The sequence below is a fragment of the Mandrillus leucophaeus genome, unplaced genomic scaffold (genome assembly GCF_000951045.1).
Source record: "Mandrillus leucophaeus isolate KB7577 unplaced genomic scaffold, Mleu.le_1.0 Scaffold284, whole genome shotgun sequence".
Lineage (NCBI taxonomy): Eukaryota > Metazoa > Chordata > Mammalia > Primates > Cercopithecidae > Mandrillus > Mandrillus leucophaeus.
The window spans coordinates 813,241-839,716 of NW_012102965.1; the positions used below are offsets into that span (position 1 = coordinate 813,241).

The 26,476-nt window shown below is 40.2% G+C and overlaps 1 protein-coding gene across 1 annotated transcript in view; it reads left to right on the top strand.

Moving 5' to 3' along the window:
- MAGI2 (membrane associated guanylate kinase, WW and PDZ domain containing 2) overlaps positions 1 to 26,476 on the top strand; it is a 765,625-nt gene that overhangs the window by 658,663 nt on the left and 80,486 nt on the right. The window contains exons 14-15 of the mRNA XM_011985485.1: positions 3,930 to 4,122; positions 10,773 to 11,021. Coding sequence (XP_011840875.1) covers positions 3,930 to 4,122; positions 10,773 to 11,021 — 442 coding nt within the window. The remainder of the gene's footprint in view (positions 1 to 3,929; positions 4,123 to 10,772; positions 11,022 to 26,476) is intronic.

Here is a 26,476-nt window from a genome sequence, read left to right on the forward strand (position 1 = left end):
TTCTTTGGGGTTTTAGAGAAGGCGATTGAAAAGATAGGGCCACAGATCAGTTGTTCGTGGAGAAGTTCTTTCTTGCTCTGTTTTGCCACAAAGCTCTTCCTTCAGGGCCAAAGCAATGGGGAGAGGAGAGAGAAAAAAAAAAAAAAACCCTCCTCCAAGAGGGCAGAGAAGAGAAAACTGAGTAGTGGAACTGAAGGGTCAGCTGAGGCTGAAGAGTCCCTCTGGGCTAGAGGGTGGTAATGAATGGGGCAAGGCTAGAGTTGGCTGGGAAGGCTCACTGGCCAGTGGGCCAGGGGTCAGCAAGACTAAAAGGATGTGACCTGGTAAGTAAGGGATCCTGATCCAAGCACCAATGGTAAGGGGAATAGGTGCCTTAGCAGAACTAGAAAGCAGCTACTGTGATGGGTCAGGGAGCGCAGGTCTTGTGCTCAGCCAACTTGGGACGCAATCAGTGAGACCACAGATCCTGTGGCTATTGGGAAGTGAGAAGAATCAGAGCCTTGCTATCAAAGGGTGACTGATCTATGGACCAGCAGCATTCAACTCCTGGGAGCTTGTTAAACCTGCAGAATCTCAGGCCCCTCCCAGACCTGCAGCCTCAGACTCTCATGGGGTGCGTCCAGAACTGTTTTAATAAGCTCACCCGATGATTCCTATGCATCCAAAAGTTTGAGAACTGCTGACTTAAAGGGTCAGATATCCTGAGGCATGTTCGCAAGAGCTTAAGCAAACATAAGAATGTATGCACTGGGAAACCAATATGAGTTACAGTGCAAGACAGAATCCTAGATTATCCAGTCCCTACGGTGGCAAAGGGGAAATAATAGAATGTGTCAAGTGGACAAATCATATTGGAAGTAAACGACAAAAAGTTGGGTTTTTCTCTGGAATAGAGAGAGACATCGAGCTATCTCTGTGTCAGCAGTGAAATATAATGCACAAAGGTGCCAAATGCCAAAGGCTAAGGTGCACAGCGGCAGGAGAGCTGGAAGCAATGACGGTGCAAGTGGTCAGCCTCTGCCCAGCAAAGGCTGCAGCGCCTGATGGATGGAGCAAATTTAACTGTACAATACCGCTAATGAGCAGGTACCACGAGCACCCCCACAGCACACCATGCTCAGCTCAATTCAAGTTTATTGAACAGTATGGCAACCTTTTTTTGAAACACAGGTAAGGTTACGTTATATAATGTAACTATATAATAATATACATACAATAATTATGTAAAACTATATAATTTATACTTGTGTTATATTGAATATGCTATTTATTAGATATTCAATTGAAGGGGTAATGGAATATACTGCTTCTTTAGAAATAAATATATAAGAGGCCTATTCTAACCAACTCTAGCACTACTGTGGCCACATGACTGACACCACTCCCAACCACTGTATTTTTTCCACAGTAATCCTTTCTGGCATCCTATATAATTTACACATTTATTACATTTATGATTGTCTGACCACTAGAATGGAAGCTCTGTAGGGTAGTGATTTTTGTTTATTGTTCACTGATGAATTTCTAGCACCTAAACCTATCCTGGGCTCAATGAATATTTGTTGAATAAATTAATTAATAAGGGGAGTACTTCATATCACAGCAATATAGTAGAAAAGCAGATCTTTTACTGGGCTCTTTTTTTCAATAAATGATATTGAACTGCTGGCACACACTGTAATGTCGAGAGTGTCTGTAAATGTTGCTGTATATCTTGCTGTTCTCCTACAGCAAGAGAGGAACTTTCTGATACGAAATTTCATCTTTACTATTTTTGTATAGGGCCCAATAGCAGCTATGGCTCTCTCAGTTGTAACCACTATTTTGTGTTTTACTTTCATCAGTCAGAATCAGAACTATACCTTAAAGTTGATAATTAACCGGCCAAGAAGTTCACAAGCCATTTTTTTCCTCTATAACTAGCTATAAACTCTCACTAAAGTGTATAGGAAAGCTAAAGGTTGAAGCATTTTCTTTGGGCCAAACCAACCAAATGCACCTTTTCATGGGGCAGTGGAGAAACATTTATTTTAACTGGCTTTTGCACAAAGCACTTACCAAATCTTTGAAGTGCTCCATAGCGGGTTGAGCCTTTTGAAGAATAGATTGGAACATCTTTATAAAGAAACTCATAAATTCAGGTTGGCATGACAAGAAGGGAAAGTGAAGAATGTCAGGGCATACCCAACTTCCGGACTGTGGGTTGCAGGGAAAGAACTGCACTGTGCAGCCAGTCTAAGGCAGGAGATGTCAGGCCTGTCCTGTGACAGCAATCATGAATCATTTGTCAGAACACTTAATATTCCACATGGAAGCAAATCTATTTCTCACCCTACCTCACTCCCCAGGAATAAGGGGAAAGCAGAAGTCGTGTGGGAAATTTTCATTCCTGTGTAGAAAGAGAGCTATTCTGTGGACTAAGGCTGTGACGCCCTTCAGACTGTAACTTTGCACATACCTGAGAAGTCCTGGGCATTCAGCTCTGGCTGTCATGTTAACAGGCCACTCCAAGCAGTGAGACTAAGTACAAAGGAATGGTTCTGCTGCCAAGCCTGAAGACATGCAAGCCCGAAGGTCATGATGGAGCAACTCTGCAAATTAGCTGGAATTCACAGATAGGGGATTTGAAAGAAATGATTATGCCTGAAGGAAATCAATCTGGGAGCAAGGGATTTAAAATAAAACTTAGCCTCTGTAGTATCATCAGGCTAATGGTAACCACTGCCATCAGCTGCTGTGTGGCTAAGCCACTGGCAAAAGAAAAGGGGGACCTATTGGTCATGAGTTTGAAAAATTGCTTATAGGTTAAACAGCAAAGTTAAAATATTTAATACTATTTTCTTTCCTCTGAGAAAGAAAAAAGCCCTGCTAATTGACACTAAACTGAGTGCCTCTAATGGGACATGGGGAACCTTATGGGTTGCCTTTCATCACAGTCCCTGGTTCAGGGAATTATAAAAACAACCACATTTCCCAGATGGGTACCTCCTCACTTCCTGGCACAGTAGCCACCTAAACAGCAGAAGCACTTCAGGGAACAGGCAGAACTGGGAATGTCCTTTGCGTAGAGGACAGTGCTCCGAGAAGGTATTCAAAAGAATGGAGCAAAAATCTGGAGAAGGTCTGAGATTTTTTTGAGTAAGTCAGCTGGCCGGAAAAAGCCAACTATGAGTTTGCTTTGTTTTGTTTTATTTTCTCCTTACCCTCTAGCTTTTCAAAGCAAAGAAAAAGAAAACTTTCCATCTTTATCAGAATTTAACAATGTGCAACAGCTAGTTTGCCCTTGACTCTTTTTGATCCTTTGTTAAGTGCCATGAAAAAAGTTAAATGCTTCACATGAGTTATTTCATCCAAATCTCCCAAGAACTCCATGAAGTAGGTCTGATTTTTATTTTTCTTATTTTGCAAGTGAAGAAACTGAGGCCCACAGAGTTTAAGAAGTTTTATCTAAGACCACACAAATGTGAAACGGAGCCAGAATTCAATCCTCACCTTATTTCAGCCAATTAGCATCAGATTATTGGGATTAGAATTTTCCTTAAGGGTATTCGTCATTTATGATGAGCCAGAAAGCAGGTGTCCCCAAAACTTCATGGCAGTCAGCAGCATGTTCAAAATATTTATCTCTAGCACTAAACAACTTGACAGAGTTGGAAGGGCATCTTTCCAATGTCTCATTTTTTTACTTTACAAGTGCATGCTCAGATTTGAGGGCAAGGGATGGAATGTGAGAATCACATCTTCCACAAGTGATATAACTGTATATAAAAAGGAAAAAGATGGCATGAACTCAGATGGCGTAGCTTGCAGTAAGCCGAGATTGGGCCACTGTACTCCAGCCTGGGCGACAGAGTGAGATTCCGTCTCAAAAAAAAAAGAAAAAGAAGGTTTGAAATGTGAATGTCCTTTCCTTCTCACTGCTTCTCTAGATTTTGATTGGAGCCGTCATTGCCATGGGCTCAGCCGACAGAGATGGCCGCCTTCACCCAGGAGATGAGCTTGTGTATGTTGATGGAATTCCAGTAGCCGGCAAAACCCACCGCTATGTCATCGACCTCATGCACCACGCAGCCCGCAATGGGCAGGTCAACCTCACTGTGAGAAGAAAGGTGCTATGTGGAGGTATGTACCTGGAGCCTGCTGCAGGAATCGAGAGTTAGGTGGTAAGATGTTTTTGTGAGACACGGTAAGGCCACATGAAACAAAATATTAAATCAACATTTCTACATTATATGAGGAAGGAAACAATCTAGATATTCCAAAAGTAATGATGACTTTGAAAGTGCTGATTTTCACCCCACTGGACAAAAATCCAGTCTTTGAGGCCTGTATTTTAAATGTATTCATTAAAAATTTCTAGAATAGCCTGGGGCTAATTTAAGGTAGGTATGCTCTCTGCTTTCTGGTAGTTGCTAGTTCTAAGAAGAACAAGATAGTAACAGAAAATATGCCATTTGAAAATGTGTTTGCAAATCAAGAGTCACAGCATTTTGATGCCATAATGAGGCAACCAGGATGGAAAATTAGCTTTCATTGTAGAGCCTGATAAAAGGTAACAGTAAAGCTGTTGCTCTGATATAGAAAAAACGCAGCTGTACCTCACTCCAAGAAAACACAATTCATATAGTTCCAAACTTATGAAACAGATAAATTAGAAATAATTATTCCCTTTACAACCATTTTCTCAGCTTCATAAAGGAATCCACCAAAGACATACTTTTCAAAGTCAGCCCTTGTATTTATAGTATGATTCCACTTATCTCTCTTTACCGTATCAACCCTACAAAAAATTATTTATATTTTTAAGGAATATGTCAGTTTACAAGCATCACACTGTTTTTTTAAGGATCTGAGCATTCAATAGCATTAGGATTGTATTATCTCCCCTCAAAACCACCCAGCCTTTGTTCTGTGAATCACAGAGGCAGCAACTCCAATGATGTTCAGCTGTCACCTTCTGCCCCAGCACCCCGCTGGCTTCTCTGCTCCACCCCTTGACAGCCCTCATACAGAATCATCAATACTAGAAGTAGGAAGGACCTTAGCTATGTGAGCTTCCTCTTGTTACAGATGAGGAAACCGAGGCCCAGAGGTTTGATAGCTTGCCCAGCAGTCCACAGTGAGTCGGTGACAATGCAGAGAGGGACTCTTCTCTCTAAGGCCAGTGTTTATTTCTTTATGTTACTTTGTCCCCTACACTATTCTACCACAATCCTCTCCCCTAGTGAATTAGAAGGTGTTAGAACTTAGCAAATGTCACTCCGTAATGCAGGGAGTCTTCCCATATGTGCTGTTATACCAGTTGCATTCCAGAAGAGGACCACAGGCTAATGACAGACTGTGAATGACTAGTAGGGAGGATAAGGCATATTCATGTGATGAAAAATCCTTTTCTTTCTAAGTCCCCCTAGAAACTAGACCATGAGCGAGGGCGGTCATTTAAAAGGGCAAGTCAAAAGAATTGTCAGCCCTCCCCAGTACAGACTGCTATATATCTTGTATCTTATAGAGGTTTTGCTAAGAGGTGCCATTTGTCTTCAGAAATTCATGGCATGTCACTTGACCCAAAGAAGTAAAGCATCTTAAATTATGCTTTATCCTTGGGCTAGATGCCAAGAGGAAGACAGTGCTTGCTTGGTTAACATTTAACTGTCTCTCTCCCTGCAGAGTAAGTTTTAATAAAAAGTTTGCTGTGCTATATGTTCTATAACCTAAAGATAAATTAAAAAGATACCTGATTTACAAGGAAATATACCGCAAAGTGCAAAACCAATGTACCAACATAATTTCATGCTCCCCTTGCCACCAACTGATTATTGCAAATTAAATTTTCTTTTAATCAACCCAAGCTGTTGAAGTGTGTACCAAATGCTGCAAAAATGTACTCCTGCAATTTGTGGATCATGTGACTTCCGTAAAGATGCTCTTTGCTGCAGCTCTTACCAACTTTACTCAGTTAGGCTTTTGAGTGCATTTCAAGTGCATTTAATTTTTGAAAATGTTCTGCTGCAGATTGCTCATTCACACCAGGAGAGTTTCCAAGTTAATTCAGCCCACTCTTCCTTGAAAGCTTCATCAGTATTGAAAATATTAAGTTCAGCAAAGGATACTTTGATAGCAAAGTAACGCCTTGAAATAGGATGGAAAAGATTTAAAAAACAGGCATGGAAAGGTGACCTTTCCTCATAGCTGCCATTTCTTCAAAGTGAGAAGGAACAACTACAAATGAATATGACAATGGAGATGCCTTTTCAGGGACTGTTGTTGTCATTGTTTTGTTATTATTATGCTTTCCTAACCAAAGGCAAGTGGGAGGTGCAAGCCTGGCTTAGGAGCGGATGGTTCAAAGCTGAGGGGAAGTGAACAATTAGCTAAGGAAGAGATAGGAGCAGGAAGAGGAGCAGCATTGCCACCCCCTTGCACAAAGGAGCAGCGCTGTGGGGAAAGGGCTAGGAAGAAGCAAGGTCATAGGGATGACATGCTTCCACCTTCCCCTTGCCTCAGCTTGTACAAATGCCCACCCCACCTCAGAAGACAGAGGGCACTGGCTTCTTAATTGATGCTCAAGAAAGATAACACATTCATTATGAGAGATACAGAAAGGTTAGTTAAATGCTGAGCAAATATTGAGATAACACGAAAACTTGCCACAAATATTGAGTTATTTTTAAATATACATACTAAGGATAGAAAGGCAAAAAACAAATTTTTTTTTGAGAAAGGGTCTCACTCTGTCACCCAGGCTGGAGTGCAGTGATACAATCACGGTTCACAGCAGCCTCAACCTCCCAGGCTCAAGTGATCCTTCTGCCTCAGCCTCCCAAATAGCAGGGACTATAGGAATGTGCCACCGTACCCAGATAATTTTTGTGTTTTTTTGGTAGAATAAATACAAAATTTTTTGTATTTGGGGTCTCACTATGTTGCCCAGGCTGGTCTCAAACACCTGGGCTCAGGTGATCACCCGCCATAGCCTGCCAAAGTGCTGCTATAGGTGTGAGACGCCTTGCCTAGCCTAGAAAGCCAGAATTTTCAATCAGAAGATAAACTAGCTTCTCAAAAGTGAGAAGTTGTTGAGTAAAGGAAGAAGGTATCAAGTAGTGCTTCCAATTTTTCTTTTATTCATTTATTTTTATTTTATTGTTTCAGCAGGCAACTATGGATAATAGATTGCCTCTGGTTTTATTTCCCAAACAGTAATAGCACACACTTTCACCTTGTGTTAGTTTTGAGAGAAGATGCCTTATCCATGCCTCCAGCTCCAGGATTTGGTTGGTTTTTTTTCCCAAGGATATTAGAAGAGTGGTTTTAATTATTACACTGAAAAGCATAAATATTTTTATGTTTAGCAGATCAGCTTTGAGACATTCAACCTAATGGCACATTATTTTGGATGCACACCGTGTCTCTGAGGAATTTCCTAAAGTGTAAATCCAGAATTGATGTGAAAGAACGTTTTATGACTTCAGAAAAACATGTTAGAGTCGGTCTTAAAGCTATCAGCATCTTTTCTTTGACACCTAAGGGAAAGTCTAACTCTTGACCTAATGCCAAGAAAGGGGAGGTTATCTTGGCAGACGGGTGAAAAGTTTAGCCAGTATTGAAGGTGCCAGTACATTCCCTGATCCTGGTAACTACACTTTTTGCCAATTCTAAATGCATTCCCTTGTTGTTTGTCTGCAACCATGTCACCCATTTACATAAGCTGTCTGCCTTGATGAGCATAAACTGGGAATGTCTGCATGAATGCCTGTAGGCAGGCCAGCCCCTAACATTTTCAGGGTCACAGCCTGTGGGCTGCTCCTGCCCCATGAGAACCACGAGGGACCTGGTACACATGCATGTGGATATCACAGCCCATATGACCAAGCTTTGTCCATACATATACCCCATTGCCTCAGCTGTGCTTCAAGGCAAAATATGCCTGTCTGCAATGCTGTCATCCTTCCAGGAACAGTCCTGAGAAGAGACCCAGGCACACCCTGGAAGCAGGCAAGGTCTATATGGTTACAGAATTCACAAGGTCGGGAGATCGAGACCAGCCTGGCTAATACGGTGAAACCCCGTCTCTACTAAAAATACAAAACAAATTAGCCGGGTGTGGTGGCGGGTGCCTGTAGTCCCAGCTACTCTAGAGGCTGAGGCAGGAGAATGGCATGAATCCAGGAGGCAGAGCTTGCAGTGAGCCAAGATCACGCCACTGCACTCCAGCCTGGGCGACTAAGCGAGACTCTGTCTCAAAAAAAAAAAAAATACTAATTATTTGACTTGAGTAGATACTAAGCGACTGAATTCTATGTAGCCACTTGTGTATGAGCTAGATGAATGAGTCAGGGATCCTGGAAATTAGTGTTTTCTTTTAAAAAATTATATAATATATGATATTTAGTCACTTTATGATGTTTTACTGTATTATTATAAAACAAGGCTGTTAATGCCCTGCAGTAGGAAGGACTGTTGGAAAGAATACAGTCTCACTTGGGTCCAGAGCCAGATGAGTAGAAAAATGATGTGGGGTGAGTCCCTGAAAGACAATCATGTGACCAGTTTTCAAGTGTCAAGGGCCCAGAACAAGCCCAGGAAGAACTTCGAAGTCTTCTTAACTTCCTGATTTTAAATATGCTCTTTCGGCTAAAGATAAAGAACTTTGTTCTGGAAGTTGAAAGAGAAGTGCAAAGGCAATAGAAAAGTATCCTATTAATGTATATGACTCTTTCACGTACCCCGGGAATCCTCAAATTGACTTAGTCAATGATTTTCTCTCTCGCCAGAACCTGTAACGTTGCCACTCCCAGTCATTTACTGCAAAGACAGATAATTCTTCTTTGTTGCTGACTTACTGACAACCACAGCTCTCAACCTCCTAAAATATGACAGCCAGAAAATAAGATCTCTCTTGTCACTGCCTATGACGTTTAGTTGCTGATTTGGTCCAATAACTCGAGGAGATTTTCAATTTAATGTAGCAGCATAATAATTGTTTGTTTTTCTTCTTCCTGACTATCTCCAATCACCTTATTTCCAACTTGTACAAGGACTGATAAAGGACATGTGATGTACCAAGACAATAACAACTTGTCTTTGGATGATGTGTTCCAGCAGGGAGGATACGATTTACAAGCGAAGTTTTAAATTCTGTTTGAACAGAAAGAAAGGCTTTGACATTGACATTCTGTTCTCTTATGACCTCAGTACATTTCTGACAAAAAAACATCCATTTTTTCTTTTATTTAAATATGATTAATTAGATCTTAAAGAAAAATAAAATTTACCAAGTAATAACAAGCAACAGCCTGGGTCTCATTCATTCTGTAATTACAAACAAGAAATGAGTACATTTTGGTTAGGCCATTTTTAAAATCTAAGTATATAAACAAATGAAGCTTTTTTTTTTTTTTTAAGGTTTCGGTGTAACAAAACATCTCTTGCAGTCTTTGTTTTTTTTCCCTGACATTTTCATTTCAAAATGGAATTGTAGCTTGTAAGGTTAACAGCCTTCATTGGAACTTTTGATAATTATTTTTAACTTGCCATATGGGACACCTTCCAGAGTTCTAAATAGGATACTATACCTAGGGACCCAAAATGGAATAATTAATGGTGATTGTTTCCCTCTTACTATTCCTCTGTTCCATAAACATCTTTTTGAGTACCCTAATCAAATTTTAAGATGGGAATGAAACCAGCCCTATTTCTAATTACATTATTCTAGGTGCCCACTTTGGTTCTCTTCATCAGAGTGCCAGTACCTAGGTATTAAATTAAAATGATGAAATTCTTTCTGAATGACAGATAAACTTTCATTTCAAAAACTAGCTTCTTTTGACTGCCAACTTTCTATCATTTCTCCATGTAAATATGCTGGCTTTCTCATGAAAGTATTGGTTTGGTTTATCTGGTTGATAATAGAGTATATTTTATATTAAGATGGACTGTAAAAATGGAAAAGACCTTCAACAGCTCCTTAGAGATTCAAACTTCATAATTTCAGAGCCTGAAATTAGATTTGATCCTACAGTGAGCAAACTATTTTTTAAATGAAAATCTCAATTTAATTTATTCTTTTAAATCACTTCATTGTGATATGGCTGATATACAAAAAGCTGTGCAAACTACTTTTAAGAAGTATATTTTCCACATTCATGAAGTAAATCAATATTTCTAGGCTAGCAGAATATTATAAAGCATAACTATAGCTCTTTAGAAAAATGCATGATAGTTAACTTTACAGCACAGGGATGACCCCTGTGCTGTAAGCCCGCCTTATAATACATCTACAGCAGCATTTCTCAAAGTGTAGCCTTGAAACTTGATGCAGATTCCTGTGCCCAGACCTACTGAAAAACATTCCGTGGGTGGCCCGTGAAGATGTACTTTTTTTACAATTTATTTAAGTGATTCTTATGCACCATATAGTTTAAGATTCTACTTGTTTTCTGACCATCTTCAGTAAATTATTCTTATGCAAAGAAGAACCTCAATATCTAAAACTAGGCATTGTCCCGGGGGTTGCAGTCTTCATGAGAGGAAGATATAAATCAGTAATAGCACAGAGGAGGCTGATGAGCTATGAAAACTAGAACAAGCAAGACCTTGGGAGCTCCACGCCTAGGTCTGTAGCTTTTCAAATGCTCTGCATATCTGGGAGAAAGAGAAGCAAGTCAACCAGGCTTGTAACAATACCACTGTCTAGAACAGTGCCTAGTACATACGAAGCATTCATTGAGACTCTTGTCAAGTAATTGATTACCTGTGTGTGGTATATTTTCCAGGGGAGCCCTGCCCAGAGAACGGGAGAAGTCCAGGCTCTGTATCCACCCACCACAGCTCTCCACGCAGTGACTACGCAACCTACACCAACAGCAACCACGCTGCCCCTAGTAGCAACGCCTCTCCCCCTGAAGGCTTCGCCTCCCACAGCCTGCAGACCAGTGATGTGGTCATTCACCGCAAAGAGAACGAGGGCTTCGGCTTTGTCATCATCAGCTCCCTGAACAGGCCTGAGTCTGGATCCACTATAAGTAAGTGCCCAAATTTGCCCGCATTTGAATAAGGGGTCTTGTTTTGATTTGTTCCAGTGATACGAATACTGGACAAGTATACCAGAAGACTGTTGCGGACATACTGTATAGGCTGAAAGCCACAGGCTGTGGGCACAAATAAGGTGTACATACCACTGACTAGCAGAATGTTGCTGACCTCTGGCTCAAGAAGGCAAGAACACAACTAATGCCCTCAACTCCTCGACCCCTATAAAAGCTCTTCATTCTTTTGTAAATTAGGAAGAAAGGAAAACAGAGTGATGTGGTAATGTTGCCGTGAAAGGAGGGGTGCTTCTTTTTATGGGTAGGTCAGGGAATGTTCTGTAAGTAACTTGACTGAGAACTGTTCAACAGAATGGAAATAGACATGCAAAGGATCTGCAGAAAGAATCAGTCCAGGCAGAAGGCTTAAGGTGGAAAGGAACTTGGTATCCAAGAAATACAGAGAAGCCCAGTGCAGCTGTAGTACGGGGAGCAAGGAGAGTGGCAGGAGGCAGACAGTGCCAGCTTCATGTGCTGTTGGTGGAAGTCTCAACTGTAGTCTAAGTCCGTGGGAACCACTGGCAGGTTTTAAGCAGTGGAGTGAAATCTGACTTATATTTTTAAAAGATGAGTCTAAATGCTTGTGGAAATTGAAACCAAGGCGTTGGGGATGGGGGAGAAAGCAAGAATGGGAGCATGAGACATAGTCAGAAGGCTGTTTAAACATCCCTATGGGTTCAGAGACACTGGCGCCTTTGTAACCGCCCATGGGCTTCACCTTGCCTGCTGCCTAACAGAACCAATTTATCAAGACGGGAATTGCAACGGAGAAAGAGTAATTTACGCAGAGCCAGCTGTGCGGGGAGGCAGACTTTTATTACTCAAATCAGTCTCCCTGAGCACTCGGGGATCAGAGTTTTTAAAGATAATTTGGTGGGTAGGGGCTTGGGAAATGGGGAGTGCTGATGTGGTTGGGTTGGAGATGGAATCATAGGGGGTCGAAGTGAGTTTTTCTTGCTGTCTTCTGTTCCTGGGTGGGATGGCAGACCTGATTAAGCCAGATTACTGGTCTGGGTGGTGTCAGCTGATCGACTGAGTTTAGGGTCTGCAAAATATCTCCAGCACTGATCTTAGGCTTCACAATAGTGATGTTATCCCCAGGAGCAATTTGGGGAGATTCAGATTCTAGAAGCCAGAGGCTGCACGACCCCTAAACTGTAGCTAATTTGTTAGTCCTACAAAGGCAGATTGGTCCCCAGGCAAGAAGGGGGTCTTTCAGGGAAAGGGCTGTTATCCATTTTGTTTAAGTCAAACCATGAACTGAATTCCTTCTCAAAGTTAGCTCAGCCTATGCCCAGGAATGAACAAGGACAGCTTAAAGGTTAGAAGCAAGATAGAGTCATTTAGGTCTGATTTCTTTCATTGTCATAGTTTCCTCACTTACAATTCGGCAAAGGCGGTTTCACCCTTCCCTAGGTAGCAGTAGAAGGAAGAGAAGTAGATGAATGCAGCTTCTGAAGCTCCTCCAGCTCTAAGGTTCTATGAGTCTATACAACAGGTGACAGTCATGGCCCATATTTGTCTTCCAACTGGCCATCTTTGCAGATTCTCAGACTCCCTTGGTTGTTCTTCCTTTTCTACCACACTCTTCCAGAGCTCATTCAGCAGCCTGCAAACAGTAGAACAGAAAAGAGGATAGGAAAATATGTGCGTTTTTCATGGTGAAGTGATTTGACCCAAAATGTTGGGTATGGAAACACGAGAATAAAGGAGCATTAAAAAAAACTAAATAAATGCACATACGTTGTAGTCCTAAAATTCTTATAAACTGTGGGAGTTTCTAGCACATGTGGGATAGGGGAGAGGTGAGTGTTAAACAATACTCAAGAAATAAAGTTATTGAGAATGAATAAAAACTTTATATGATAAAGTTAATGTTATCAAAAAAAAAAAAAGAAGAAGAAGAAAACCACCAGAACCTCATGGAAAGAGTTGCCCTGTTTAGTTTAAGCCTTGATAAATTCAGGAGTGAAAACTACAGAAGCATTAAACCTCAGCGAATATGTGCAGAAGCCAAATTACATACATCTGAAAGTACAATTTCATTTCTCTTTTTCTTCATGATAAGCGGAAGAAGTAAATCCAACTTTAAGCGTAGACTAAAAGCAGAATTCTGTCAGTACGATGGAGTCACCAAGATTAAAAGGATACAAAACTAAGAATTTTCATGAATTGTATAAACAGCCTTCCAATAATTTACACTTGAAGAAAGTGTTCACAGAGAGCTTTTGCAGCTATTCCAGTCTTTCAAATTGTTTATTGGGGCAGAATACCTAAAGGACTAGAATAAAAATAAAAAGTATATTGCCACAATGAAAGTGTTTAGCATGTATTTAAAGTCTCAGCTTTATTTGAAGTATAACAGCCTTATTTCTAAATGTATAGGGGAATGTGTGTGTGTGTGTATGCGTCTGTGTGTGTGTATGTGTGTGTGTACACGTGCACTTACTATGTAAAGAAACACTTTTCCTATTGCAAATAAAATCCATGCATAAGTAGATTTGGAAAACAATAGGTACAAATGCTTATAATTAACATGCGAATTTTTCTTCCTGCCAAATGACATCAGACTGACCTCAAAAAATTAATTCTAACCACTTTCAAAATGATATTATTTTACTTCACCCTGGAGAGTGGAAATATATCCTAGAGTTCATGATGCTTCATGGCTTTTTTTCACATGTTTATTTCTTTTCAATTTAGGGAATTTAAAATGCAAGTTGCCCCCGTGCTCTGTGGCAAAAGCAGCTATTCACTGATAGCACGTTGCCTTTACAGTATGTAATTTGCAACATGCACCATGCACCTAAAAGCTTCCTGAGCTGATGCTACCTCATACTTAACATCTGTAATAATTCTGAATTCTAATTTTGAAGAGAAATGCAAAGTGTCTCATGAATGGTAAAAGCCATCCTTGTGCCACATATCCCTGGTCAAAATATCAAAAGTTTGGGGCTCTGTGAGACTGCCCGAGGTTTATGTTATCAGGTGCCCAAAAATCACGATCATTCCCAGAGCTTGCATTGTTTTTCTCTTCATGGCTTACCCGAGCCCAAGGATCATTAACACATTCACTGCTTTTTCATTTTTGTTTTTGTTTTCATGGCTTCTGAAGCTTTTTCTTGGTGAACTAAGTGCTGTTTTGCCTTTGATAGGAGCATCATTACATTTAAGCAAGGAAAGGGCATGGTTAATAGCCCAGGTTCTACAATCATACTATCTGGATTTGAAACATGGCTCTATCATTTACTAACCATGTGACCTTGAGGAAGTTGCATGACCTCTTTGGGCCTAAGTTTCCTCAGTGTGAAGAAAAGAACATTTTAATACCTCGATCGGGGGGTTGCTATGAGAGTTCAATGAATATGTGGAAGTGCTCAAAAGAGCACTGGCTCGGAGTAAGCACTAAATATGTCATTGCTGCTATCTACACACCATCCCTTCTAGGAATTACCTTTCATTCCAGCAGCTCACTCTTGTCGGGTAGTGCAGAGTTTACTCTGGCTATAGGTTCTGTTAGCCATTAGTCAGAGCCACCACTCTCTGAGGACAGCTAAATCTGGACCACAGATGAACATATCTCTGAGGGCAGCTTCCCCCTCCCTGTCCCCTTCCTCACATGTGGCCCTTCTGGGAACACAGTCTTTCTCACCATCCACAAACTACAGCCCAGGTCAGCAATGGGGGCCATGGGAGTACTGGTGGCCAAGCCAGTCCAGCTGAGGTGCTTTTGCCGGAGCTTCAGACTAGAATTGCAGTTTTCTCTCTCCAGAGTTCACAAGCCAATGAGCTATAAAAGTCATGGAAATCATCAAAATTCAGACTCAAGGGGATGTCTTTTAGAATCTCCCTCGCAAACATGCTGCTATTGAATATTATCAGAGGAGACAGGAGAGAAGAAAGACCCAAATGTAAACTTTCCCTCCCTATGGATGGAGATACGTCCAGAGCTTCTTCAGCCAAGACAACAACTTTGCCAAGGACCAGGGAAGCTTAGCTAATTGGGAAACTAGGAGTTAGGGTTTCTTACTTATTTGCTAGCATTTAGTAATGCTCTTTACCAAAGGCTCACAGATTTGTTTTCAAAATATTACTTCCCCAGGAAATAAGGAAGAAACTTTATATCAATCCATGTAATGAAGGAGCAAGCTGCTTCCTTCCAAGGTCAGTGACCTAGTAGGCCAACCATTCAACCATTGCATAGGAGCAGACAGGTTTAGAAGCTTAGAAGCTTTCTATCTGTAGTGCAGGAATATTCTTTTTTTTTTTTTTTTGCCGTGGTCTCACCTGGTTGTCCAGGCTGGAGTGCAGTGGTGCAGTGGCATGATCTGGGCTCACTGCAACCTTCACCTCCTGGGTTCAAGTGGTCCTCTTCCCACCTCAGCCTCCTGGGTAGTTTAGACCACCATGCACCACCATGTCCAGCTAATTTTTGTATTTTTAGTAGAGGCAGGGTTTTGCCATGTTGCCTGGGCTAGTCTCGACCTCCTGGGCTCAAGTGATCTTTCCACCTTGGCCTCCCAAAGTGCTTGGATTACAGGCATGAGCCACTGTGCCCGGCCAGAATATCCTTCTTGACTTCCAGTGAGAACAGGGAAGCATCCTGGACATTTTTGTCCAATTATGCAAAATATTATGTATTTGTTTCAGACTTAAAATTGGGCCCAAGGGAAACTAAAGTGGTTACCAGAACAAAGTCTTGAATAAAAATAAACTATAATAGGCAATTTCACCTTAAATTCTTTAAAAGATTTGAACAAAGACTTATATGCAAAATGTTCATTGCTACATTACTGATAAACATAGAAAATTGAAAATGATGTTAGAAACCACCAAAATAGATAACTTTGGTATATTTGGGAATTGAAGCATTTTCTGCTGTTGACTAACTACTTTCATTCTCACTGAGGTCTGCATGCACAGGTTAGAGAAGACTCAGGTAGCCTCTGACTCTGAGTGGATTAGATGCTTGCTCTGTAAAATGTCCAGGGGCTATGTGCAATGACGTTGACAGGCCGATCCTTGGTCCTCCCCTACTCAAAACCCAAGTCCTGACATTCAGGTTTTATTGTAGAGCTGTAGCACCTGTCCTTATAGGTGCTTCCTAGCTCCTCACCAAACCTCTTTCCTACCAGACATTCCCAAGAAGGGCTTTGGTACAAGTAATGAAGTGACCCTTTTCTATAATTTGAAAGTCTCCACCTTTTCTGTCATTTGTCAGGAAGATTATGTCAGAATATATGGGGTAGACACACATAGCAGCTTGGGTATTGGTGGTGGAGGTTGATAGGCTATTGAGGGAATTTCTAAATTTATATACAGGATAACAAGCAGCAGGTTAGAACATATTCAGGACAGTGGTCATAGTATTAATCTAAACAGTCAGCAGTAGGGGAATAAACTTTTCAATCCTTCCTTTCTCCATTGGTGTTCCTCTAGTGGTGCTGATTTCATCTTCTGTCTCTATCCGTAAGTGCATCACTGGTCAGCATGCTGCTGGCTCCTCACAATCCTTCAGCTCAAGACTGGTGCTGAAAATCTTTGTTTCCGCATGTGTGCTTTCTACAGCATGGGTTGAAGTTTGGACTTGGTCATTCTGGACTTTCCCTAAGGCCACTGCAATCTGATGCTCAGGGAAGGAATTCGTTATCTTTGGTAAAGCACCCTGGTGACTTTCTCAAAGTCCTTGATGTCCATAGGCTATGGAGATTAAAACTTAGCGTAGTGATTTTAAAACTTCACTAACAGGTCTTTTATGACATTTTAGAGTATTGTTCCTAAAAAGGATGAAATAAAAATGAAATAGGAGTGATGTGAGTTACGATTTCCCCCACCAAAATCACCTCACCAACCATGCAGACCCTGAATAGTCATTGAATTTAGAGGAGGCACAAAGTAAAACAAAAACCAAGGTCTCTCTACTCTTGCCTCAAAACACAGAGATTTAAGCTAAATGAAAAGAACACTGGACAATGAGCCCAAGGCTCACTCCAGCTTGTCCACCAAATACTGTATCCCTTGAGCAAGTCACTTGGTCTTCCTGTGTCCTTTTGTCATTTAAAATATAAAGGAAGATAGTCTTTACACCCTCTTCCAGCTCTAAATTACATGATGCCAGGAATCAGCATGGAAAATAAGGTATCAAGTTAGTTTTGTTGGTGTGTAAAAATGTATTGGGTAAGTTTGAGGCCTAGGTCATATTTTTCATTAACTAAGCTCTCCTTTTAACTTTTATTACTTTTACCTTTGATTACATAATGAAAGTGGCTCCTAACACTTTGAATTCTTTTGTTCATCTCGACCTCTGTCAAGAAATTATCTTAAACAATCACTTAAATACACTAACCCAGCTCCCCTTTCAAGGCAATATAAGGCAGTGTTTTTTCAACCTCCTTCACTTCTTGGCGTACTTGTAAATTGATGGCATTTATATAACACGCTAAGATAAAACGAATGAGGCTGATGGGAGCAAGAGGCAGTCCCCCAGGAGGCTCTACCCCTGGTCCCCACCAACCTCACCCAACCATCCCCAGCTGTCTTGGCACACCTGTAACATTTAAGGCACGCCCCTTTCAGTGGCATCATGGTTACAAAGCTCTGCCTTATAGTAAATCCTCCAAATAGCAACCAATTAGCCATTCATTTTAGATTCTATTGGGGTTTGGTTGTGGCAGTGAATTTTCTTCAAACCTCCAATCATTTGTTCATTGATTGCCTTAAAAATACCGGTAATAGATGCAACTGGTGCTTATCCTAGTGCCTTTGCCTTCTCTGTGTCATTATAAACTTTGACCCATCAATGTTCCATCCCCAAAAGTCATTGCTAGAGCTACTGAAATACCGACACCGTTGAACATAGGAATTAGAAAGTGACTCCCATTCATTTCTCTATTTCTCACTGGTTTGCACAAACAAGTTCCCTTTCAGAGTTCTTAACCAGCTTCTCAACATGTAATGTTCTCTTATTCCTTAAATGAATCCCTGCTTTGGATTCCTTCAACAACACAAATGCTTTTACTCTGGACTTTGATCATGCTGAGAGTGGCTCACTCAGGAGGCACAATTGTGCCACCCACAATATTACTGTAAGTGCTGTCATAGCAGAAGAAATAGTGGGGTGGGAAACCTATATTAGATACAGGTTTTCCCCTCATGTATCCGGCTTCTAATATAACTAATCAAAGCCAAAGATAAGCACATATCCTCAAAACCTCTGGGAAAGCCTACATATACAACAAAGATAAGACTGTATTCATCATCTATGCTGATATAATATGTTTTAAGTCAAGTAAGTCTTTTCACATTTATTATTGTGACTTAATTTCTGTTCCATGAGATAGCCAGGGGCTAAGAGGGGAGTGGAAGATCATTGCTAATGATGCAAAGTACATCAAGAAAGACTGCACTTTCTACATACAATCCAGTCTTCCTGTACCAAGTCCTTGACCATAACACTCCTGATACAAATATCTGCAGGATAAAGTTCAAACACACCTCTTGTCCATTCAAGACCCTGGGGCATCTGGACAAGGCTTCTTTTTTGCCAGCAGCTCTTCACAGCTTCCGTTCCATCAAAGCTGGTTCAGTTATTTACCCTGTCCCAGAGGCCACATTTTACCTGTTGCCACTTGGTATGCTTCTCTTATGCAATAATATTTTGTATGAAGGTTTCTCCCAGGCACTGTGCTTGGAATCTTACACCGCATTTAATCTTCACAGCAACCCTAGGAGGTGGAGACTATTGCCCAAACAGTAAACATCGCCTATTGCTTACTGCTTCCTGACTTCCCTTCTTTTATTGTGTCTGTTATTGCTATTATACTCATTTCACTTTTCATGTGTTTATATTTTGCTTTCCCCACAAAAGTTGTGAGTTGCTTAAGGGCAGGAAATGGTGGCATTTCTTTGGATCCTTCACAATTCCTAATAGGTTTTTTTCAAGGATTTTCATGCTCTTTATGTTGATGGGGTTAGATTGGCCTCTCATACAGTGATACAGCGAAGTCCTCATCGAAAGGAAGACTGTGACTGGTGCTCTGCCCTAACTTACCCTGCACCCAAACCTAGCTGTTTCAACCCGCAAAGGTAGCAAGACATATTTTTGACAATGGGCGATGCAGTAGAGGATCACTTAGGGGAGGAATTACGTGAAAGCTGGTCCTTGCCCCGAGTGAGAAATTACAGGCTAATAAAGCAGAACTGGAGCAATGTCCCAGAATACAGATTTCTCATCAGTTGTTCTCAGCCTGGGTGAATGACTCAGTAGTCAGCCTGGGACCTGGTGAATGAAGACTCAGATAAGAGAGTCAGGGGCAGGGAAGCTGTCTTTTTGCCTCTGACCAGCCCCTCTCGTCGTACACTTCTTGGTTGCAAAGCCCTTGTTTTCCGAAGGGCCAGGCAGTGGCCTCAATGTGCCCCCTGATTCACCTTTCCTGGCACCAACCCTTGGAATCGTCATCCATCTGTGTGAGCACCACCTCAGCAATAATTATATAGTCCTAAATAGGAGGGTTTGGATGGCATCCCAGACTCCTTAGAAAAAAGTATTACTTCAGATTATTTATTCATTTGCAATCCTCATTAACAAAGCAACCCATTTAAGTTCCAGCTAAACAACTTCTGAATCGCATTACTCCTTTATAGGATTATACTCACTAAGGTCAGAATGAATAGAACCTATTTATTCAATTCCAGTTTTTCAATCCTGAACATGACTAGTTTTTCTCCCAAATTACAACCTGGCCGGTTGGTTCCTACTAGTAAGCAAACAAGTGCAAATATATATATATACACACATATATAATCAAACTCCAAGCCCTCTGATACCGGAACACTGAAGCATTTATTAAGTAAAATAGAAAGACAAATGCAAACATTTTACTCTCCTAGCCCTAACAAATTTGAAGATCATTAAATTGTAGAATAAGTCTGCAGAGAACACCGTCATTCTTATTTATTCTCAAGAAGAGGAGCAATACAATCTATCAGAAAAACCTGTGTGTTCACAATGCATTTTCTAAAATTCTGGACTATTTTTCTTATTGTTGAATAGAGCTCATAAATCATGTTTCCCCCACTAGGGAATCATTTTTCAGGAGAGTTCTTATTATTGTGTTCAAAGACTCCAGACAGCAGCAGAAGGTGGATATCTTCTTACTTTTAGCTATTCAGTTGTCTTGAAAGCTCATAAATGGGTGATCAGTGGCCGTTTCCTCTGGGCTTATGTCCTGCAGCTCCTTCTTATTCACTAGATAGTAGAGGGAGATCGCAACTGAGAAGAGACCCCAGGCATCATGTACAGGATGATCCTCTACCAATGCAGGATGCCCATCACTCTCCCACATGAGGTTTAAGCAAATTCAGAGCCCGCAGGGCACTTTTGCAGGAGACAGTTTTTCTTTACACTGCATTCAGGGCCTCGTGGTGGATTAAGTTCTCCGTGATTTTTTATTTTTCTTCTTTCTTCCCAACAATCAACTACATAAGAACATATTTCAGAGAAGGGTCCTAATAAAGCTTGTTCCACATGTGGAACCATTTTAAGAGCAAGTTGTTAAGTGAACACAGTACTGTTATTTATCACCCTTGTCCAGTTATGTTGAAAGGGTATTATAAGGGGATATTTTTCTCATTTGGCCTGGGATAAAATATTTCTTTTTGATGCCCAGTTTCCATCAAGAACTCAGGGAGTGCTTCTACCAAAACTCTTTCCTACCACACCAAATCTTGGTAAAAGATCTTTTTATTTGTGCATTTGACCACCAATAATTTTGCAATTGAAGCTGAATTTGTTCCCAACCAAACTATTCTGAGCACTTGCTTGGAATCATTTCTGCAGATTAATCAGACAGCCTTTTCTGGGTGATGAGTCAGATCACTAGGCATTCCCAAGGTTTTTACAGTGCCAGAGAAAATCAGCTAAATAATGGAGTGTGCCATTTCCATTTTCATTTTTCAATCTGACCTCTCCCAGATCTTATTTCTCTAAGCCAGGCAAGGGTTTGCTCTACAAAGTTGGCCAGATGTTGGGTATCTGATGAACTCATCTGCTTTCAAGAGTGAAATGCCTAAAACCTTCTGTTAGAAGTCTGTTCATCATAAAGATGTACCCTTACGGATTCATCATGAGAGGAGAGTCTTCAGAAAGCAAGAAAGAGCACATATGAAAGGTTTAGTTCTAATAGTTTTCTGGCACAGAGCAGTTGAGCTAATGTGAAGTAGAAGAAGAATATTTCAACTTAGAAATCTTCATTCAAATGTGTATTAGACTTGCTAGATGAACAGCAAGATTAAAAATAGCCACACTCTTGTAGACACTTGACAAAATTGAAATACAGTAAAACCTGGGTGCCAAATTGATCACTGATATCAATGCTTCCTGGTGCCAAGTCACTTTCATCTCTAATTGATGTGTATGATCACAAGCTTTAAAGCAGACCTCCAGGTACCTACGTTCATATCCTAGCTGAATTTATACACAGTTATATTTGTCCCTCTTGAGGGATGAAGGCAAGCTGTTACCCAAACATGCTTTCCAGATATAAGACAAATACATTAGGCATTCCCTACCACCACTGCTAATGCCTTCCTTAAGGTTCTAGGTTAGCACTGTGCAGCAGAACTTTCTGCAATATGGAAATGTTTTATCCTGCACTATACAACACTATGGCCATTAGCCACATGTGGCTGTGGACATTTGAAATGAGACTGACATGTCCCGGAATTTAAGTTTTAATTATCTTTCATTTCAAATAATTAAATGGCCACATGATGCATGTGGCTACCATGTTGGACTGCACAACTCTGGAGCATTGTGGGGGCCTTTAAATTACCTCCCTGCCTCCAGCCTAATTCCCACTCTCCCTATGCTTCAGTCTACCCTTCATAATACCTACTATCCTCAGACTCATTCTAAAATGAGTCTGATGATCTCACTTAGTTGTCATAATCCATTAGTGGCTTCTCAATTGGCTATAATATAAATTCCAAGCCCCTAGCATAGACATTAAGACCTTTCATGACCGGCTTTCCTTCTTTATTCCAGGGCTCAGTGATGTCTGTGCTCACTGCACTCCCACCCCTCACAACACAGACACTGCTAATCCACAGATCTGTGTCTTTGCAAGCCACACCACTGTGACTATGCTGTCTGCTTCCCCCAACCTTGACCACCTGGCAAAGTCCTGTTTGTGTGTTATGACTCAGATTAGACAGCATTTCTTCTCTGAAGACTTCCAACCCTTACACTTTCTCCTGCTCACCTCCTGTCTCCTAGTTATTCTACATCAGTTCTTTTTTACTTATCTCTATTTATTTCCATCCAAAATTTCTTATCTCCTTCTGCTTTTTCACTTTTCCCCGTTTTAAAGGTTTAATTTCTGTATAGTAAAATTTACCCTTTTAGTCTATATTCTGAGTTTTGACAGACGTGTTTAGTTGTAACTACTGCTATAATGAATCAGCTGTTCACCCACTCCCAGCCCTGGCAAGCACTGATTTGTTTTGTTCTTTAGTTTTGCCTCTCCTATATAAATGGAATGATACAGTATGTAGCCTTTTGAGTCTGGCTTCCTCCACTAAGCATAACGCATTTTAGATTCATCCATGTGGTTTCGTGTGTCACTATTTGGTTCATTTTCAATTGCTAACTAATATTCCATTGTATGGATGCACCACAGTTTGTTTATCCATTCTCTAGTTAAGGGGCATTTTGGTAGTTTCCTGTTTCTGGTAATTACAAATAAAGCTTCTATAAATCTTTTCATATAGGTCTTTTTTTGTGTGGAAATTGGTTTTATTTCACTTGGTAAGTATCTAGGTGTAGGATTGCTGATTCATATGGTACCAATTTCCAAAGTGGCTGTACCATTTTATATTCCATGTATGAAGGCTCCAGGTGCTTCCAATCCTCATGAGTACTTGTTATTTTTAGGTTTTATGGTTTTTTTAATTTTAGTCAGTCCAATAGGCGCTTAGTAGTATATCATTTTGGGGGTTGGGGGTTTTTGTTGATAGAGATGAGGGTCTTCCTATGTTGCCGAGGCTGGTTTTGAATTCCTGGGCTCAAGAAGTCCTCCTGCCTCAGCCTCTCAAATCATTTGGTTTTAGTTTGCATTTTTCTCTAAAGATTAATGATGTTGAAGACCTTTGATATGCTTTTTTCCATCTATGTATCTTTGCCAAGGAGTTTTTCTTTCACTTTTAGTCTCTTCCCCTTCCAGTATAATTGGCATTTCATTATGGACAACAAAACACATTTTGAGCCTCTTCAATCCTTTTTTATTTCTCATTCATTTCTTATGTTAGCATAATAAAAGTCATTTTATGATAGTCTCAAATAAAATTATGGAAATGTATATTGCTTAGTAAAACTGAAAACACATATAGTTATAATACTTTAAAATATAAGTCATGAGAGAAAGTACATATAAGCAGAAATCCAAATGAAGTCAAAATGTGCAATACTTGGGTAAGAAAGAATGATAAGGGAGACCACATGTGGTGATGGTCTCACTTTTCAAGTTAGGGAACTGACATAATTTATTTGACCATTCAGAGGTCACACTGCAAGTTGTTTTCAAAGTTAATATATGATCAAGATCTTCTAGCTCCTGAACACTTTGCTTGAGGGTCTGTTCATATTTAGTTTTATCCAGTCATGCAAAATTGCATTCTTTCAGGTTAAAACATACTATATACCCTGTTAGTGGAACTTTGGCTTGTGTGTGTAACTGGAGGGCCAATAAATATTCATGTAATCTTCTGGATAACATATTGAAAAGGACAGCTGGCTCAGGAGGGATCATTTGCCTGGGTTAGTATCTGTTTCCATTTATATTAAGAAAATATTGCAAGAAGTTATTATCTGCCGGAGGGCTTGGGGGAATTCAATGGAAGTCTGATATTACATCTGATCACTTTTGACATTTACCTATTGTAACAAGGAAACTGTGTGAAGACAGCCAAGTGACTTTTTACAAAACACAATTTCAGAAGCTATAAAAGGAAAAAGGAGATGGCAGAGATAAAATACACTGCATCTGTAAAAATGAGAAACATGAGTTGTCAGCAACACCTGCTTGTAACTATCAACCATTTCTATTGGGCCTGCTGAGAAATTACTCAAAGCCAAGTACATTGATGGGTGTGAAGTCTCATGTGCTTCAAAGCTAGTCAAGAGACACAGAGGAGAAAAAGAAAGTGTAGTTTTATTGAATATTTTTAACCCTAAACCTGGAGTTGATGAAATGTAATTTTATGACATGTTCTGAACACTTGAAAAGAAATAAGTTGTCCTTTATATTTTTATCTCTCAAGACTACAAGTGACAACAGGGCTTTTAAAGGTTGGGTACATAAAATGTTTAATTTTTTTTCCAAACAAATTGAAAATCTCTAACTGGGGCACCAAAATATTGATTGCAAAAGCTGATTAAAAATTACTAAATATATTTCTAATTTCTAATTGATAGTAATAAATTATAACTACTTGGGCTCTCATTTCTTAGACCCCAAGTAGTAAGAGTGAATGAATGAGAAAAGGAATGGACAAGAGTGGTCAAGATACTTCAGAGACAAAAAAGTGACAACTCAGCAGGACAGAGAAAATCTAAAACAGATATGGATAACACAGACCCACTCATTTCTTTAGAAACTCAGGTAGGCCCAGAACTTAAAAAACTCAGGACAGAATAGAATACAACAATCATGAAATGTTTATGTTTAAAATAATAAAGCAAGCAAATATGAAAGAAATAAAGGAAAATAAAAGAAATAAAGATAATTCAGGGAACAAAAGAAAGTTTCAAAAACTTATTTATAGCCACAAAAAGATATGATATTTACTACAAACTGACTGTTTGTGTCTCCTGCTCCAAAACCTATATGTTGAATCCCTAATTCCCAATGTGATGGTGCTTGGAGATGGGCCTGTGGGAGATAGTTAGGTTTAGATGAGGTCATGAGGGTGGTGCCCCAGTGATGGGATTGGTGCCCTCATAAGAGGATGAAAAGACCAGAGTTCTCTTGCTCCAACATATGAGGATACAGCAACGAGGTAGCCATCTTAGTCCATTTTGTGTTGTTATAGCAGAATACCACAGACTCGGTAATTTACAATGAACAGATACATATTGGCTCACAGTTACAGAGGCTGGAAAGTCTAATATAAGGTGCCAGCATCTGGCAAGGGCCTTCCTGCTGTGTCATCCCATGGCAAAAGGAGGAAGGGCCAAAAGAGAACAAGAGGGGGACAAATTTGCCCTTTTATAATGGTACTAATTCTACCATGAGGGCATAATCCTTATGATCTATCGGAGAAGCAGCAGACCAAGCCAGGATGCCAATATCTAATAAGAGTTGCAGAAAGAGATCAGAAAAACAGAATGGAAAATATCAAAGAAATAGTATAATAAAGGTTCACAAAACCAAACTAAAGGAAACAAGTCTCCATACTGACAAAGAACCATACTAAAATGCACCATTGCAATACTTCAAAACAAAAAAATTACAGGGAAAATCTTAACAATTTTCAAAAAGAAAAGGTATAAGTATATCACATACAAGGAGCAAAAATCCTAATGGGTTCAGGCCTCTCAATAGTAACACTGGATGCTAGAAGACAATAAAGCACTGCCTGTAAGTTTCTGAAGAAAAATTATTTTTTCATTCTAGGAATTTCATACAATCTAGAATACTAAGCCAGAATTCAATCAAAAGAAGGTAAAAATAAACACATTTTCAAATACTAAGAATTGAAAAATTGGTTTTATCCCTGCACAATTTCTTAGAAAGCTGCTGTAGGATATACTTCAACAAAATAAAAGAGTGAATCAGCAGGAACAGAAAACCAAACACCGCATGTTCTCACTCATAAGTCCGAGTTGAACAGTGAGAACACATGGACACAGGGAGGGGAACAACACACACCGGAGCCTGTAGAGGGGCAGGGGGCCAGGTAGAGGGAACCTAGATGATGGATCAATAGGTGCAGCAAACCACCATGGCACACGCATACCTATGTAACAAACCTTCATGTTCTGCACATGTATCTCAGAACTTAAAATAACAAAAACTAAACAAAAAGTGAATCAGAAAAGCTGCCACAGAGTCCACCTTGGAGTGCAGCAACAATCCCCACGATGACACTGTCCAGCAGACTGGAGAGCAAACTACCTACATCTGGGAGAAGGTGTTCAGAGGAATAAATTAAATCGATGATTTTAACAGCTTTTGGGGAAGGAATTAAGGATGTGTAGGAAAAATGCACAATCGGAAACCTTGATTAGAAGTGGTGAAAGAAGGAAAGAAACCATACAAGAAAATAAAAGAAATTATAAATGCTTCAGTGAACAAGATTTATGTGGTAAAACCACAAACAATGATAACTGGCTT